This window comes from Scomber scombrus, chromosome 15 (genome assembly GCF_963691925.1).
Source record: "Scomber scombrus chromosome 15, fScoSco1.1, whole genome shotgun sequence".
Classification (NCBI taxonomy): domain Eukaryota; kingdom Metazoa; phylum Chordata; class Actinopteri; order Scombriformes; family Scombridae; genus Scomber; species Scomber scombrus.
Genome location: NC_084984.1, coordinates 15,522,172 through 15,538,084, shown reverse-complemented (window position 1 = coordinate 15,538,084; position 15,913 = coordinate 15,522,172). Strand labels below are relative to the sequence as shown.

At 37.2% G+C, this 15,913-nt stretch overlaps 1 protein-coding gene across 2 annotated transcripts in view; it reads right to left on the bottom strand.

Moving 5' to 3' along the window:
- The window catches only part of zmiz2 (zinc finger, MIZ-type containing 2), a 50,587-nt gene that overhangs the window by 26,650 nt on the left and 8,024 nt on the right, over positions 1–15,913 (bottom strand). For both annotated transcript variants that reach the window (XM_062434509.1, XM_062434508.1), the window contains exons 2-3: positions 11,143–11,244; positions 3,062–3,179 (exon numbers count right to left, since the gene is read on the bottom strand). In XM_062434509.1, the coding sequence (XP_062290493.1) occupies positions 3,062–3,179; positions 11,143–11,192 (168 nt within the window). In that variant the 5' untranslated portion in view covers positions 11,193–11,244. The remainder of the gene's footprint in view (positions 1–3,061; positions 3,180–11,142; positions 11,245–15,913) is intronic.

The following is a 15,913-nucleotide window of genomic DNA, read 5'->3' as shown; positions in this document are numbered from 1 at the left end:
AACCACAAAAAAGAAAACAGTAACACATCCCTCTAACAGGGCTGCATGGCTGATCGAAAGGGTCAGGGCTGAAGCTACAAGCTTATTGATGCCCTAACCTTTAAACCATACATGTTAATATATGTATATACATTACCTATACATAAACAAACAAGCATACATGCCATCTACACACATATACACACACCTACATGTACATACTCAGCAAATATCAAGCAAAATAAATATTTAACATTAATCCCAAAAATCATTCCCCACCGTCAAGACTGTATCTTTCCAAAATAAATTTTTTTAACTTATTTTTAAATTGCAACAGATTTTTACTTTTTTTGATTTCATCAGTTAACTTGTTCCACAGCTTCACCCCACAGACATATACACACATGCTTTTCAGAGTAGTGTGAACAATTGGTTGTTTAAAATTCCATCTCCCTCTTAAATCGTATCCCCCTTCTCTATCACTAAAGTTTTTTTGTATATGGCCAGGAAGTAATTTATAATGTGCTTTATACAGAATTTGTGCGGTTTTGAACTCTACTAGATCCCAAAATTTCAGTGTCTGTGATTTTATGAATATTGCATTGGTGTGATCATAATAACCTGCTTTGTTCACTATTCTTATTGCTCTCTTTTGCATATTGTATATTGGCTGTAGGTTGCTTCTGTAGGTGTTTCCCCATACTTCAACACAATAAGTCAGATATGGTAACACAAGTGTACAATACAGTGTTTGTAATGACTTATTATTTAATATATACCTTGTTTTGCAGAGAATCCCTACCGAGCGCATTAATTTAGACCTAATATATTTGATATGTGGTTTCCAGCTAAAGTTATGGTCGATAATTACTCCTAAAAATGTGCTCTCATTTACTCTTTCCAATTTAACACTATCAATCATTAATTCAATCGAAGTATTCAGTTGTTTATTCGTATTCCCAAACACCATGAATTTGTTTTTTTTTATATTTAATGATAATTTATTTGCATCGAACCACAACTTTAGCTTCCCCAATTCTGCTGCGTCAGTCTCTAACAGCTGCTGAAGATTCTCACCTATACAAAAAATATTTGTATCATCAGCAAACATTACATATTTAAATATTTTGGAAACATTGCATATGTCATTTATGTACAATATGAAAAGTTTTGGTCCCAAAATCGACCCCTGTGGTACCCCACAAGTGATACTTAAAAGAGACGATTTTGTATCCTGCACCTGCACAAACTGTTTTCTGTTTTCAATGTAACTTCTTAACCACTGTAGCCCTACCCCTCTGATCCCATACCTTTCTAGTTTTTGTATTAGGATATCATGATTAATTGTGTCGAACGCTTTTTTCAAATCGATAAAAACACCTACCGCATAATTCTTATTGTCAATTGAGCTCGTTAACTCTTCTACTAGATTCATTAAGGCCATGGAAGTTGATCTGTTCGATCTGAAGCCGTACTGATTATCTATAAGCAGCCCATGTTTTCCAATGAAGTTGTCCAACCTTGCGACAAAGAGTTTCTCCAGAAACAAAGAGTTTCTCCAGAAGTGTTATAAACAGTATCTCTCCAGGAGCCAATTTAGACCTACAGTATATTTAAAGGCCCAATAAAATCACATTTAATCATCTATTATGGCAGGCAAAAGTATTGTTAGAGTGTGTTTTAGATGTTTATTGATCACTTTTTATTATTAACCCTCCTGTTGTCCTCGAGTCAAGGAAGGAAGGGAGGATGGAAGAAAGAAGGAAGGAAAGGAGGAAGGAAGGGAGAAAGAAGGAAGGAAAGGAGGAAGGAAGGAAGGGAGGAAGAAGGAGGGAAGGATGGAAGGGAGGAAGAAGGAAGGAAAGGAGGAAGGAAGGGAGAAAGAAGGAAAGAAAGGAAGAAGGAAAGGAGGAAGAAGGAAGGAAAGGAGGAAGGAAGGGAGGAAGAATGAAGGAAGGATGGAAGGGAGGAAGAAGGAAGGAAAGGAGGAAGGAAGGAAGGATGGAAGAGAGGAAGGAAAGGAAGGAAGAAGGAAGGGAGGACGGTAGGGGGAGGAAGGGAGGAAAGAAGGAACTGTCAAAACAGACGGGGTCAATTTGACCCGGGAGGACGACACAAAGGTTAAAAAGGAAGAATAGACACTTGCAGCTAATTATCTAGGTAGCATGCTCACTGTTAATGTCAGCAGTGTAATTACAGGACAAGACGTGCTTATATTTATTAGATAAGAAAGCGAATGTTAGCAGGAGAAAGCTGATGTGTTGTGTGTTGAGTAGCAGGATGGTTTAACATATACCAGCCTGTGCTTCATATATTTATATAAAATAAGCTTGAAATAAATAAACTTGAAAATTAATAGGCTATTATTGTTGTTTTTTTTAAGCCAATGTGCCAAAAATTTGCTTAAATGTGATGATTTAATACATTTTCTTTGTCATATATGATAGTAAACTGAATATCTTTGGGTGATGCACTGTTGTTCAGACAAAATAAGACATTTAAAAACACAATTTTTGACTCTGGGAGAATATAACCAGTTTTTTTATAACATTTTATAGACACAATGATGACTCAACGAATTGGTGCAGCCCTTATAAATATAATTGTCAGATTTTTCCACAAAGGAGAACAACACACACACACACACACACACACACACACACACACACACACACACACACACACACACACACACACACACACACACACACACACACACACACACACACACACACACACACACACACACACACACACACACAGGGAGTGGAGATGTTTGCTGTAGTAAAAGAAACATAAAATTGAATTTCAGTTTGACTCTTAAGTGAAGAAATATATATTAATAGAGTCTGAGTAAAGGACTGTAAAAATATTTCTCTTAATGCCAAATTTAAATTCATAGCAGTTTGATATTTAATAGATTTTCTGTTCTCAGATGCAGAATAAATAGCTTCTTCTCCTCCTCTCATGTTTCTGTTGTAAGTGGATTTGTGTAGTTACAGCACACGAAAAAAAGAGGACATTAAAAAATTTTTAAATGAGAAGAGAGAAAAAAGTCCCATGGTATTGAGTCATGTGTTACCTGGCTGTGTGTGGGATTGGTCACGCCCCACACTGTGGTTACTACAGAGAGAGATCCTGGGTGCTGATTGGTGCCTGGTTGCCAGGAGACTGGGTCATTTAGGAAGGGGCCGTCACTGCTGCAGAAAAAGAGAGGGACATGAAAACCGAGAGAGTTACCGCAATGGTTGTAGGAAGGTTCAGGAGAGCATTCATCATCACAGCGCATCAATAACTGCTTGGCATCAAAATATCACGGACCCCAGTTCAAATTATTCCCTCGTTATTAAACCTCGTTAGTACAGCAGTAACACAGAGACGGCGTTGTGTAAAAAGGTCATAGGTACATAATTTACCTTATCGAGCTAATGAGCTAATTCAGCTTCAGCATGGTTTATTCATGTGACAGTTGAGGTTACCCTCTGCTTCCTGCTTGTAAACCATTTCCCCAACAGAAAAACTACCACGATGGCTTCACTGTCACACTGCATTGAAACCGTAACCACAACAACTGATGTTTTGGTCACAATTTGCTGCCAGTTTTTACCACAATTATTAGGGCCCGAGCACTGACAAGTCAGTGAGGGACCTATTGCTTTTGCCAGGATTCTTATTATTCCTATTTTTCACGTTCTTATGCCGCCAAATGAATCGCATTTTTGGCGGCTTGAACGTACATGAAAACTCATGAAATTCTGCACACACGTCACAGCTGGTGAAAATTTATTTAATTTAATGTGATTGGACACAAGTGTGGTAAGGGGACTCGCTAGCGCCCCCTAACGTCGGGTCATGTGACCACAAATTTCTGGTCTTAGACTGCCATCTAGTGGAGACATTAACCGCTGCACACAATGTTCAATTAAAGGCACAGGAGCAAAGACATCTACATGCCAGTTTTGACAGCCCTGCGACCGCCGCACGCACCGACGTGCACGTACAGCGTTACAATTGGGGGGGTAAACGGGGGGGTGCGAGGGCCCTTCGACACTGCTTGCAGTTTTAATTATTATTATTATTGCTGTTGCAGATACTTATCATTATGTAATTACTATATACAATGTATTTGAAATCAGATTTAAAGCTTTTTAAAAGACCTTCACAGAGGATATTGTAAACTCTTTCCACAACAAAATAAATGCACATTTGAGAGTATCTGCACATTTTTTAAATACCTTTTTTAAAAACCTCTTTATGGGGAAAAATAATACCATCGCTAATAATATAAAGCAATAATGCAAAAGCAGGATTTTACTGTTTTAATGGGTTAAAATGTATACAGAACTGCAGCTAATGATAATAATGATAAATAACAAACTGAACAAATATAATTATGCTCATTCAAATAATAATAATGATATTAATATTATACCACCCACTTTGTTACCTTGTTCATCAGAACTGCACTACAGACATTAAGCATATAATGTCTTGTTTTAATTTGTTGTACAGTTTGTTCTGAATGTCTCAATTGTACTGTCTTTAATGTTATTTTGATTTATGGGTAGTTTTACCCTTTTTTAGATTTTTTTCCTCTGCTTGCTCCATCCTTTTTTTAAAAATCTTTGTTTCTTCTTGTGCTGCTGAATCAACGTTTTTCCCACCATGAATCATTCAAGTGTTATTTCATGTTATCTTATCTTAAAAAAAAATATAAGATCAAATTTAGCCAGTTGTTTCTTATCTCTCTTTTTTTCACCTTCTTCTTAAAAATAATCGGCTACATTTTCTGAGGCGGTTTGTTATGACACTGAGTTGGCAACACGTCTCTCTCTTTCAGTGCTTTTTGGAGGGAAACAGAGCAGTCGTCAGGCTTTGTGGCTGCAGTCAGTTAACGAACATCTCGGCTTGTGTAAAACCTAATCCAACGATCGATTACCTGCACAGTTTGAAAGTCTGAAGTTGACTGTTGGTTCATTCCTCTTTTTTTCCCCCTATGAGCTTTGTTATTTAAACAGAGACCTGCAGAGCAACCATTTCCTGCTCTTCTGCTCTCCCTCAAATAAAGCAGGATGCATGCATTGGCCAGATGGAGGCGCTACAGCAAACACTTATTTTCCATTTTAGATCTTCAACTACAGGTTTAGCTCTTGCACCACTGACCCATGCACTCACGAATTAACGCTAGGGCTGGGCGATTGTGGCAAAAATCTAAATGAATTTACGATTAATTGAACTTTTAACCTCGATTACGATTAATGAACGGTTATCTCCACCCTTGATGAACAATTATGTATTTTCACAGTTTCTTTTGTTTTGTATTTTACACTGCTGCCCTCACACATGAGTATCTTTAGGGAGTGAAAATAATGCTGTTTTAAGGTGTGACGCTGTGGTTAATGTCTAGTTTACTTGATTAGAACTATGAAAAGATCATGGTTTGGGTTAAAATGATCACTGGAGACAAGTTTTCAAATTCCTTAAAGATATGCAACCTTTACTGTCATGGCAACAGTGAACACCACGATTAATTGACATGAGCAAGATTAAGTCGATTAGAGTTTCTAAATGTCGGTTTCGATTAATTGCCCAACCCTAATTAACGCTGTTTTGAATTTATACACAACATGGTACAAATCTCAACGCTGCGAAATGGCTCAATCTGACATCTCTTGAATGTTTGTACTGAAGTTGTTTGTAGAAATGTACAATGCAACAACAAGCTCAAGCTCAGTGTTGTCATGCATTACACAGAACTACTCTCTGGAGACTGAAAACATGATCACGGTAATTAGTCTTTGGAGCCGTTTCTAAACAAACTAACGTGACCAAACGCTTCATAATGAAGGGACTTGTCACCCAGTGCAGTGGTGTGACTCATTGATAGGCCTGTCACAATAATTATCTACGTAATTATCAACATCATCATGTCTATATATGGACTTGACCTCAGTATTGTCACACTTCACATTAGCAGCTAAGAGTCTATTCATGTCACATTGGCTAAGTGAGTAGTGTCCTCCATTCCTCACTGTGCTCGTCCTGACTGGAGACTGCAGAAGAATTAAAAAGTTAAATAACTCTGTCCCCAACCGTAATGGCAGTCTGTGTTTGAGCCCAGGCGGGGAGTTCCAGTCCTCTAAAATGATGCCAACGCGGAAGTAACTTAAAAACTGCATTCTATCAAAATGCCACCAGGGGGCGACCATTTTGGTGTCAAAAGGACTTCCGTCTCTATACAAGTCAATGGAGAATTCACCAACTTCTCACTTGATTTCTAACCTCAGTAAACATTTTCAAAATGTGTTTATGGTCTCAATCGCTAGTTTAAAGCCAATGCATTATGATGTTCATTTGTGAAATTTTGGCTTCACTGATTTTATATTTGACGATAAAGCAGGGTATGCATTAGGGCGTGGCTACGTCGTGATTGACAGGTTGATTGGTTCACAGGTTCAGGAGGGCGCCTCATGCCCCTCCTGATGCCCATATAAGTAGAATCCGTGTTTTTATTTTTCCCCGCATGCACCTGAAATTTTCAAGATGGCGCTGCTCAGATCCGATACTATTGGCCTCCGAGCAGCAGTCCACAAACCAATGGGTGACGTCACTGATGTTACGTCCATTTCTTATATACAGTCTATGGTTTGCACCCATTCTCCAATCCCATTTTAATCAGTCATATCATCATATCAGTGGTATAAAATGATCTTTAAATGACAATAATACCGTTTATCGCGATTATTTCTGAGACAATATATCATCCAACAAAAGAAGTAATTGTGACAGACCGTCTCACTGATGTGTTTACAGCACAGATGAATAAGATATATGAGGCTTTGGATATACTTGTTTGCTGTTGAATAATCAAAATATAGAAAAATCACCAGCTATGTCCTTTAAATATCAAACAAAGGGGTGATTCCACTTTACGGTAATTTGCATGAATAAACCCGGAAAAGCAAGATCAGATGAAAGATCTTCTCTCAAACTTCAAATAAACATTAAATTTCATTGTTTTGGTTCATTTTCTATAACGTTTTATTAATATAAAAGGTTATTACAAACTGTTTTTGGTGTCCTGGTTATTTCTTTTTAAGTAAGGACCTGTGATTATTGTGTTTCCCCTCAACTAGAATATAATAAAAGACTATCAGAGCACAGTGCTGTAAGTGTTCACATAATCATTTTCTCATCTTCTCTTCACACATCCAAAAAAAAATCTATACGCTATTACCGTCTCCTCTCTACAGGCAGTTTAGGTTCGATGAATGGCCGGTGTCTGCAGATGACAGGAGGCTGTCTGTGTGTCGTCGAAATTGAAAATTATCCAGCTTTTATCCGGCGACAGCAGACAGGTTTATATGACACTGTGGCCGTGCACTCTGCTCTTAAATGATTGGTTGTAACACCGATAAAGACATAACCGCTGATCAAAAACTCAAGAGCAGAAGCAAGGGGTATAAATATCAGAGGTCGATACAATAAGGACCCTATGGGGACCTGTGTAGTTAAGTCCTGAGCTGAATTGGACTCTGGTTGGTTTTCCTCCTTTGTAAGATTCATTTGGGCAGATCTGAACACAGCAAATCATACTCGAGTGCGGGTCTAAACAACCACACAGAGACCTTTTATACCAAGTGGTCTCTTGAGTAGTCCCGTTTGTGGTGGGAACATGATCCGATCTCCATCTGACAGACTACAAGGCTCCGAGTTTTAGCTAAGTGGCTCTTATAGACATCTTAGCATGATGGAAAGAGGATGAATGTAAGCAATACATGCAAACACCTAGCAGCTAGACGGAGAGTGAATCGAGGTCCAAGCAGGACTAACAAGAAAGTTTGATGTCTTCTGGATATTTGGGCAGATCGGACCTTCTTCAGGACCGTCTTCCTGTGGTTATGTTCTTGCTCTTATCCCAAACATGTTCTCACCTGGCTTTTAGTGATGCATTAAAGAAACTTAACCACGTTTTCCAACAAATCCACTGATTGAGACCACAGCAAACAATCTACACGTTTGAAAACACCCTAAAAAGTTAAATTCATGTTCCTACTAGTACTTCAAAGTATCAAAGGACATTAACAACAACGGTCTTTTCTGACTTTTAACTCAACCGTATGAATATACTTCATGATTTAGGGTGATCTGCTGAGTCCTGAGATCAGTTACAGACTGTGTAAAGTGAATTCAGACATTTTCTTCTAAACACATTAAATAGGTCATAAATGTACTTCTAAAAAAGGTGTAAAAAGCATTTCAACCATTTAGATTTGAATTGTGGAGCTAGGCTTCACAAACTATGTTTCAAGATTTCTGTGTCTGGATTTAATGGGCGGGTCTGAAAATGAGAATAACGTAACGCGGCGGTTAACCAATAGCACGGTTACACACCGGAGCATAAACCCGCCCCTGCTGCTGTACATTCAGCGCACACTACTAATACAGTCTACAGGTAGCCAGTTAGCTGAGTGAGCCGCCGAGCTAGCAGCCGAGTTAGCCGCCGAGCTAGCAGCCGAGTTAGCCGCCGAGCTAGCAGCTGAGTTAGCAGCAGAAAGCTCTCAGACCTAGCGTCCATGTTGGTAGAGATGGTGACTTTGATTGACAGGTGACACTTGGTAGGGGGCGGGGTTTCAGCGGACTTGGCGGGCACTCCCACAGCGTTTGGGAGCAGAGAAAGAGGTGGATTTTTACACAACATTGAAACCAAATTTCATATATTTGGCGATTTTTTTAATCATTCAAATTTGGCAGGGTGATTAACAACACACTTTTCTGTGGTATGTCAAACTCAGAACACATATTTATTCTTTCTTTACAAGGACTTTAAGTGAAAGTTTACTGCTTCTGTACAGTTGGTGCTTCAGCTGTTTGGGGCAGATAAACAAACAGGTCGGTGGTCAAATACGCCAGAATGAGGCTTAAGGCTTAAATTTGCTTCACATTCTGTCTGAGCACACTTTAAAAGGGTCTGAAGCCACCAAGTTTATCCTGCAATCGATTATTTTTTGGCCTCTTGGTGGCAGCAGAAACAACAAAAACTCTGACATATTTTTAAGTTGATCAACATTATCATTCATTCTGAGTCATGTTTCTGCCTACCTGCTGAATGTAAAGTCCAATATTCACTCTCTTTTAGCTCTGTTTTTACTCTCTACCAACTCCTGAGGGAAATATCTACATGCTCCACTATGTTCACCAGCTAGTCTACAGATAACTGTGTCTGTTTGTTGTTTGGAGCTGAGAAGGTAGTGTACAGTAGGGCTTGGGCTGTATCACAATATTTAGCTATGACTTTCAATACTGTCAAAACAACAGACTCTGAGTAAAACTGGAGTATACAAGGAGCACTTGAAGGCAGCATGCAACTACAATGTGGGTTGCAACGGCAGAGTGGTGAAGACTACAGAAGCAGCCATTCAGAGACAGAAAACTTTAGCCAAAACTTGAGATATTTTGGTCTTGTTATATTTGCGGTTAATGAAACCAACAAGACTTTTCATTGTTCGAGCTGATATTCATCCAATGGCCATTTATTCAGCTGTTTCTCTCATTGTGGTACCAAATGAACAATAAGACACAGTGTTGATTGTTTTATCTCTGTATTTTTGCTTTGGACTCCCACCTAAAAGCCCATATTCATAATGGGTTTTTTTTTTTTTGCACAGCTGTTGGGTCGGGTTTGGGTGGATAATGCATATATTTGTGGGTTGGGTTATGTCAATTGGCTCTCATAGCAGGTTAGGTGGGTTGCAAGTATTAAGAAACCCTGAACTGTGCATCATCACTACATAATGACATAAAATGGTACAATGATTTCCTTCTTTTTTTTAACAAAATATACCATCACATACCCTGGTGAAATGTCAGGTATGAAGGTATAAAAAATGAGCTGTACAGAGCCATTAAAGCTCGCACTACAAGATTAAAGAACAGTTTCTATCCCAAATCCATCATCACACTGATCTCTGCTCTGAAATCAGACTCACTATAATCAACTGCACACCAAATCAAACAACATTCTTGTGCACTATTATTTATCTGCTAATTCTATACATATTGTGGTCCATCTCATTTTTAACTAAGCATATGTTGGTAATTATGTGTATGTCAACAAATTTATGATGAATGTGTGTATGATAAATCTTTCTTTTATGTATATCAGTCATTGACAAATAAGGGTCGGAAAGATGAGCAATTCAGAATATATGTTTAAAAAATAGTTTTAAAAGCAGCATCAGGTTTGTTAAAATGTACATTTTGTATTTTTGTTGGTTTTGTCATTTGAAATTATATTTACACCATTTTTTTTAACCAAAAGACTGAATGCTCCTGAAAATGTCAAATTGTGTAACCACAAAAGAATGATAAATATTTAATATTTTATCACCTACAGTGTATTTAAGTGGACTAATACTAATAATGACTTCATTTAAATAATGTAAATGTTTCCTGATCTCCATGATTCCCCAGATTAAATGTAATATTTAAAAAATAACATATTATATTATTAGAATATAAAAAGTTATAATATAAGATCATGCCAAACTAGTTGATTTGGTGTTTTATTGAGAATGTACTGTTTTTAAGCAAGTTGAATTATTTGGTACAAAGTTGTTATGGTTACACCACTTAGACATTTTTTACCATAATCCTCTAATATATTCTCTCACAATGGATTAAAAGCAGAAATTTGATGCTGGGTCCACAAAAAAAGAGTGTGTGCAAGTTATTCATATGATTATTTTCACATGTTAACCCCTTTAAATTTGACTAAACCACATGGACACAAAAAAACCTCATTGCCCCATATATCTTAAATTCTGTTTTCGGCATTGTATTTATTACACAACAACAATAAAGTGATTTTGAAAATTGTGGACAGTGGCAAACGAGAGTGCTGAGAGTGAACCGAAACAGCAAAGTTGCAGCCAGGCAGCTAAACAATGAACTGAAACTCAACTATAAAGCTGACATTTACTTGACTTGTTGTCATTTCACAACAGATTAAAAAGACAGTTTAACCTTGCATTGTGATTTAGGCCCCTGGGGGGGGGGGGGGGAGCACTACAAAGCATTAAGTAATATGCTGGCGGCCAGAACAGGTGGAGGTGAGGATGGGAGTCACATGGTTCACCTGAGGACAGTAAAACATGCGTGTACCTTTGTGGAGTGGGAGGCAGGGAGGGTTTCATGGAGTTGAGGGGGTTCATCGGATGAACGTGGGGATCATTAGAGAGCCCCTACTGTCCTCAAGTGGCAGCCCTGAGAGAAAGAGAAAGAGAAAGAGAGACAGAGAAAGAGAGACAGACACATAAAAAAGCTGGTTACTCATAGCTCATTTGCTGCACAGCAACAATTTATCATCACTAAAGCCCACACTGTGTGCACAAAGACACAGCGCCCTCCCACTCAGAGCCACTCGCTTTAATCTGGGTGTGTGTGTGTGTGTGGACTGTGCACATCAAAACGTTAGCCTATCACTGACTGCTGTAGCTCTGATACCGCTCAGAGGAGGAGGAGGAGGAGGAAGGTGGGGGGGGGGGGGGGGGGGGGGGGAGGGGTGCTGGGAGCTAAATTTAGCTTGCTGATTTCAAAAGGAATTTAAGAGAACAGAGATGTGAAGAGGCAGCAGACTCTTCTTCTTCTTCTTTTCAGCACACCCGACTTAGAAATCAAGCTCAAGCGCGCACACACACACACACACACACACATGCATGCACACACACACACTTGTTCGCTGCAGAGAGAGGAGAGGAATCATCTTGTTCTAGCGATTTGGTTCATTTAATAAAAAAAACACCTCTGCATGTCTCCTTCCTCTCCATCCTCCTCCTCCTCCTCTCACTAATGATTTTCTTTATCAGACGGGTTACCCTTCCCCCCCCCCCCCCACCCTCCCCCCTCCCCCTCCCCATCTTAAAAAAAAATATATATATTCATCTCTCTTTGCAGATTTGGGTCAGACACCCCACATCTTGTGAGGAAGAGGAGGGGAAGGGGATCACATGACCGCAATACCTAAATTCCCTCCTATCAAAAGGCGTCGTCAGCCTCCAGACAGCATCTCGTAACTTCCATCACAGCTGAGCAGCTAAAGCACACAAAGACGGAGGAGAGGAGGAGGAGAGAGGAAGGGGGGGGCTGTAGAAGATGTCTGTCTCCATCAGTACAAACTGTACCTGCAGAGGAATGATTTAAACACGTTGTTCTCTCGTAACTCTCGTCGCCTCTTTTGACCCGAGCCTCCTCTGACCTTTTTCTTTACCCTCATCTCTCTCTCTCTATCTCTCTCTCTCTCTCTCTGGTTTTAAAAGCACACGAAGAGGAAGAGCAGAGAGGGTTCAAGTTTATCCAACAAGCACCACATTTAAATCTAGTAACATCTGTGTTAGACTAGAATAGTAATATTTGGGATGGTATAACCAAAAAAAGAATAATAAATATTAAATATTTTATCCACCTACAGTGTATTTAAGTGGACTTTTTTTTTTAAATAACTGAAATGGTTCCTGATCCTGATTTTATACCAGTTTCACTTATTTTAGTTGTTTCTTTGGTTTAGTAATCCTTCTCTTCAGGGCTGCAACAATAAGTCAGTGGACAGAAAATTAGTCACCAGCTATTTTGAAAATCAATTAGTCATCTTTAAAGAAAAAAAAGTTACATTTCTCTGATTCCAGTTTCTCAAATATGAATGTTTTTTTTTCGTCCTATATGACAATGAACTATGAATATATTTGTGTTGTGGACAAAATGAGACATTTAAGGAGTCATCTTGAGCTTTGAGAAACACTGATCCCTATGTACGTTTATTATTTTATAGAACAAACAGCTTAATAAAAAAAAAAAATTAATAATAATAAAATAAATCGTTAGTTACTTCTCTTTCAGTTTTAAAAACACACACACACACACACACACACACACACACACACACACACAACTTCATACATATATTACTGATATTATCATGTATTTTTAATATTCTTTGATCATTAAGAGGGCTTTAACTTATGATTATTTTCATTATCTATTAATATGCTGATTATTTGTCTGTAAAATGTCAGAAAATTGTGAAATATGCCAGTAATAGTTTCCTTAATAACATCAAATGTCTTGTTTTGTCAGACCAACAGGACAAACATTTAAATAAATAACAATAAATAAATCAGCATATTTTTGACATTTTTGTGCACGAAATAACAAAAAAATTTATAAAATACTATAAAAATCATTGCATTTTCTGTCAATCAACTAACTTCCACCTCTAACTATTATTACAACATTATTTTATTATATTTTTCTTTTTTTTAATGCTCTGGCACCAATAAAAAAGAAAAGAAATACTGTTCTCGGACAGCTGTGACACAGTAAAATAAAGCTTATTAATTACATATAAACAGTAGACAACAAGTTATAACCTCTAATCTAAATATATATATGTACTGTATTCTCTAAAGATTCGTTTTAAAGCAGCCGAGCCAAAAAAATCTAATTCAATTAAAACTGATCATCAATTAAACCGGAGAGCTATTAATGTTCAAGTATGTATGAAACTATTAATGTGAAGTGTGTTTGAAGAGCCTGAGGGGAAGAGAGAGAGAAAGAGAAAGATAGAGAGAGAAAGAAGAGAGAGAAAAAAGAAAGAAAGAGAAAGAGAGAAAGAAAGAGAGAGAGAGAAAGAAAGAGAGAGAGAAAGAAAGAGCGAGAGAGAGAAAGACAGTGATAGAGAAAGAGAGAGAGAGAAGGAGAAAGAGAGAGAAGGAGAAAGAAAGAAAGAGAAAGAAAGAGAGAGAAAGAAGAAAGAAAGAGAGAGAGAGAGACAGAGAGAGAGAGGGAGAGAGAAAGAGAGAGAGAAAGAAGAAAGAGAAAAAGAGAGAGAAAGCAAGAGAGAGATAGAGAGAGAGAGGGAGAAAGAGGGAGAGAGAGAGAAAGAAAGAGAGAGGGAGAGAGAAAGAAAGAGAGATTGGCAGCTAGTCAGTAACGTGAGGTAGAGATGATTAACAAACACACTTTACATTATTGATTAGCTGTCGGTCCATCGCGTTAATTAATCAACGCTCTCTTTTTAATTCCCTCCTTTTTGTTTCCTGTCATCCACTTATTGAGATCTCATGTTTTAAATCTTTTGTGTTATAATAATAACTCACGGTCGGATTAATCAAGTCTGACATGACGATTAATCAGCTGCTATTTTTCTATAATTGATTAATTCTGGCAAAATCTTTTATTGGTTCCAGTTTCTCAAACGTCTGAGTATTTTTGGAGACATTTGAACGCATCGTCTTCTTTATTCTGGAGATCAAGTGATTGATTCATTGAAAAAATAATCAGCAGATGATTATATGATTGAAATAGTCTGTTAGTTGAAGCTCTCATCAGGATTTTGTGCTATAATTCAAAAGGAAACAGAAGTCATACAGAAGTCCAATTCAAATAATTCCTGATTATTTAAACCTTACCAGCAACTTCATAGATTATCACTGTTTTTTTGGCTCATGGTTGAAGCTAATCTATCAGATTTGACCACATATTCAGCAGGTGTAAGGTGTTGATTTTGAGCCCTGAGGGAATATTATTAGAAAACAGCATCTAGTGCTACAATTAAACATTATTTTCATTATTGATTATTGTCTTGATACGTTTTTTTGTCTATAAAATGTCCGAAAATACAAAAAAAAAAAAAAGCTTAACCCTTGTGTTGTCTTCCGGTCAGCTTTTGTCCTCCTTGGTTTAATTTGTCTATTTATAAAGTATAAGATATAAATTATCACCTAATTCTGTGTTAGACCTTTTCAAGCCAGCTTTATTCCAACTTATTACCACAGGTTTTACACATATTAATAGGAATTATGGTCAATAGGCCTCATTTAAATGAAATTATATCTCATTTTTGAGTTAAAATTAAGCAGACGTTATTAATTATTTTAACTACATTTAAGATCAGAGGAGTATGACAGACTGGTGTATGTCAAAGTTTAGTCATTATGCAGTTTTGAAACCATTTCAGATTTATTTATGGCGGTAAATAATCACACCTAAGGTATAAATTATCAATCATACTGTGTTAAACCATTATAGCCAACTTCATTCCAACTTATTACCACAGGTTTTACACATATTTATAGAAATTAGGGTCAATAGGCCTCATTTAAATGAAACTATACCTAATTTTTGAGTTGAAATTAAGCAGAAACTATGAATTAATTTAACTACATACTACATATATAACTAAATATGTCGATGGATCATCACAGACTGATATAAATTATCACCTAATTCTGTGTTAGACCTTTTTAGCCAACTTCATTCTAATTTATACCACAGATTTTATACATATTTTTTTGGTATTTATGGTCAATAGGCCTCATTTAAATGAAACTATACCTCATTTTTGAGTTATCGCCTGTCAAAATTGACTTGAGGACAACAGGATGGTTAATTTCTTAGAGACAACTTTTTGGGGATGTACCATTAAAACCATTAAAACTAACATAATGTTTAACCCTCCTGTTGTCCTCCAGCAATGTTTGTCCTCTCCAGTCTATATTGACCCGGTCTGGTTTGACTGTTTATAAAGTATAAGGTTTAAATTATCAATCATACTGTGTTAAACCATTATAGCCAACTTCATTCCAACTTATTACCACAGGTTTTATACATATTTATAGAAAGTACGGTCAATAGGCCTCATTTAAATGAAACTATACCTCATTTTTTAGTTAAAATTAAGCAGAAATTATGAATTAATTTAACTAAATACTACATATATAACTAAATATGTTGATGGATCATCACAGACTGGTATACATGTTTTATGTGTTAGACCATTATAGCCAACTTCAACTGGTAATTATGGTCAAGGCCTCATTTAAATGAAACTATACCTCATTTTTGAGTTATCGCCTGTCAAAATTGACCCAGGAGAACA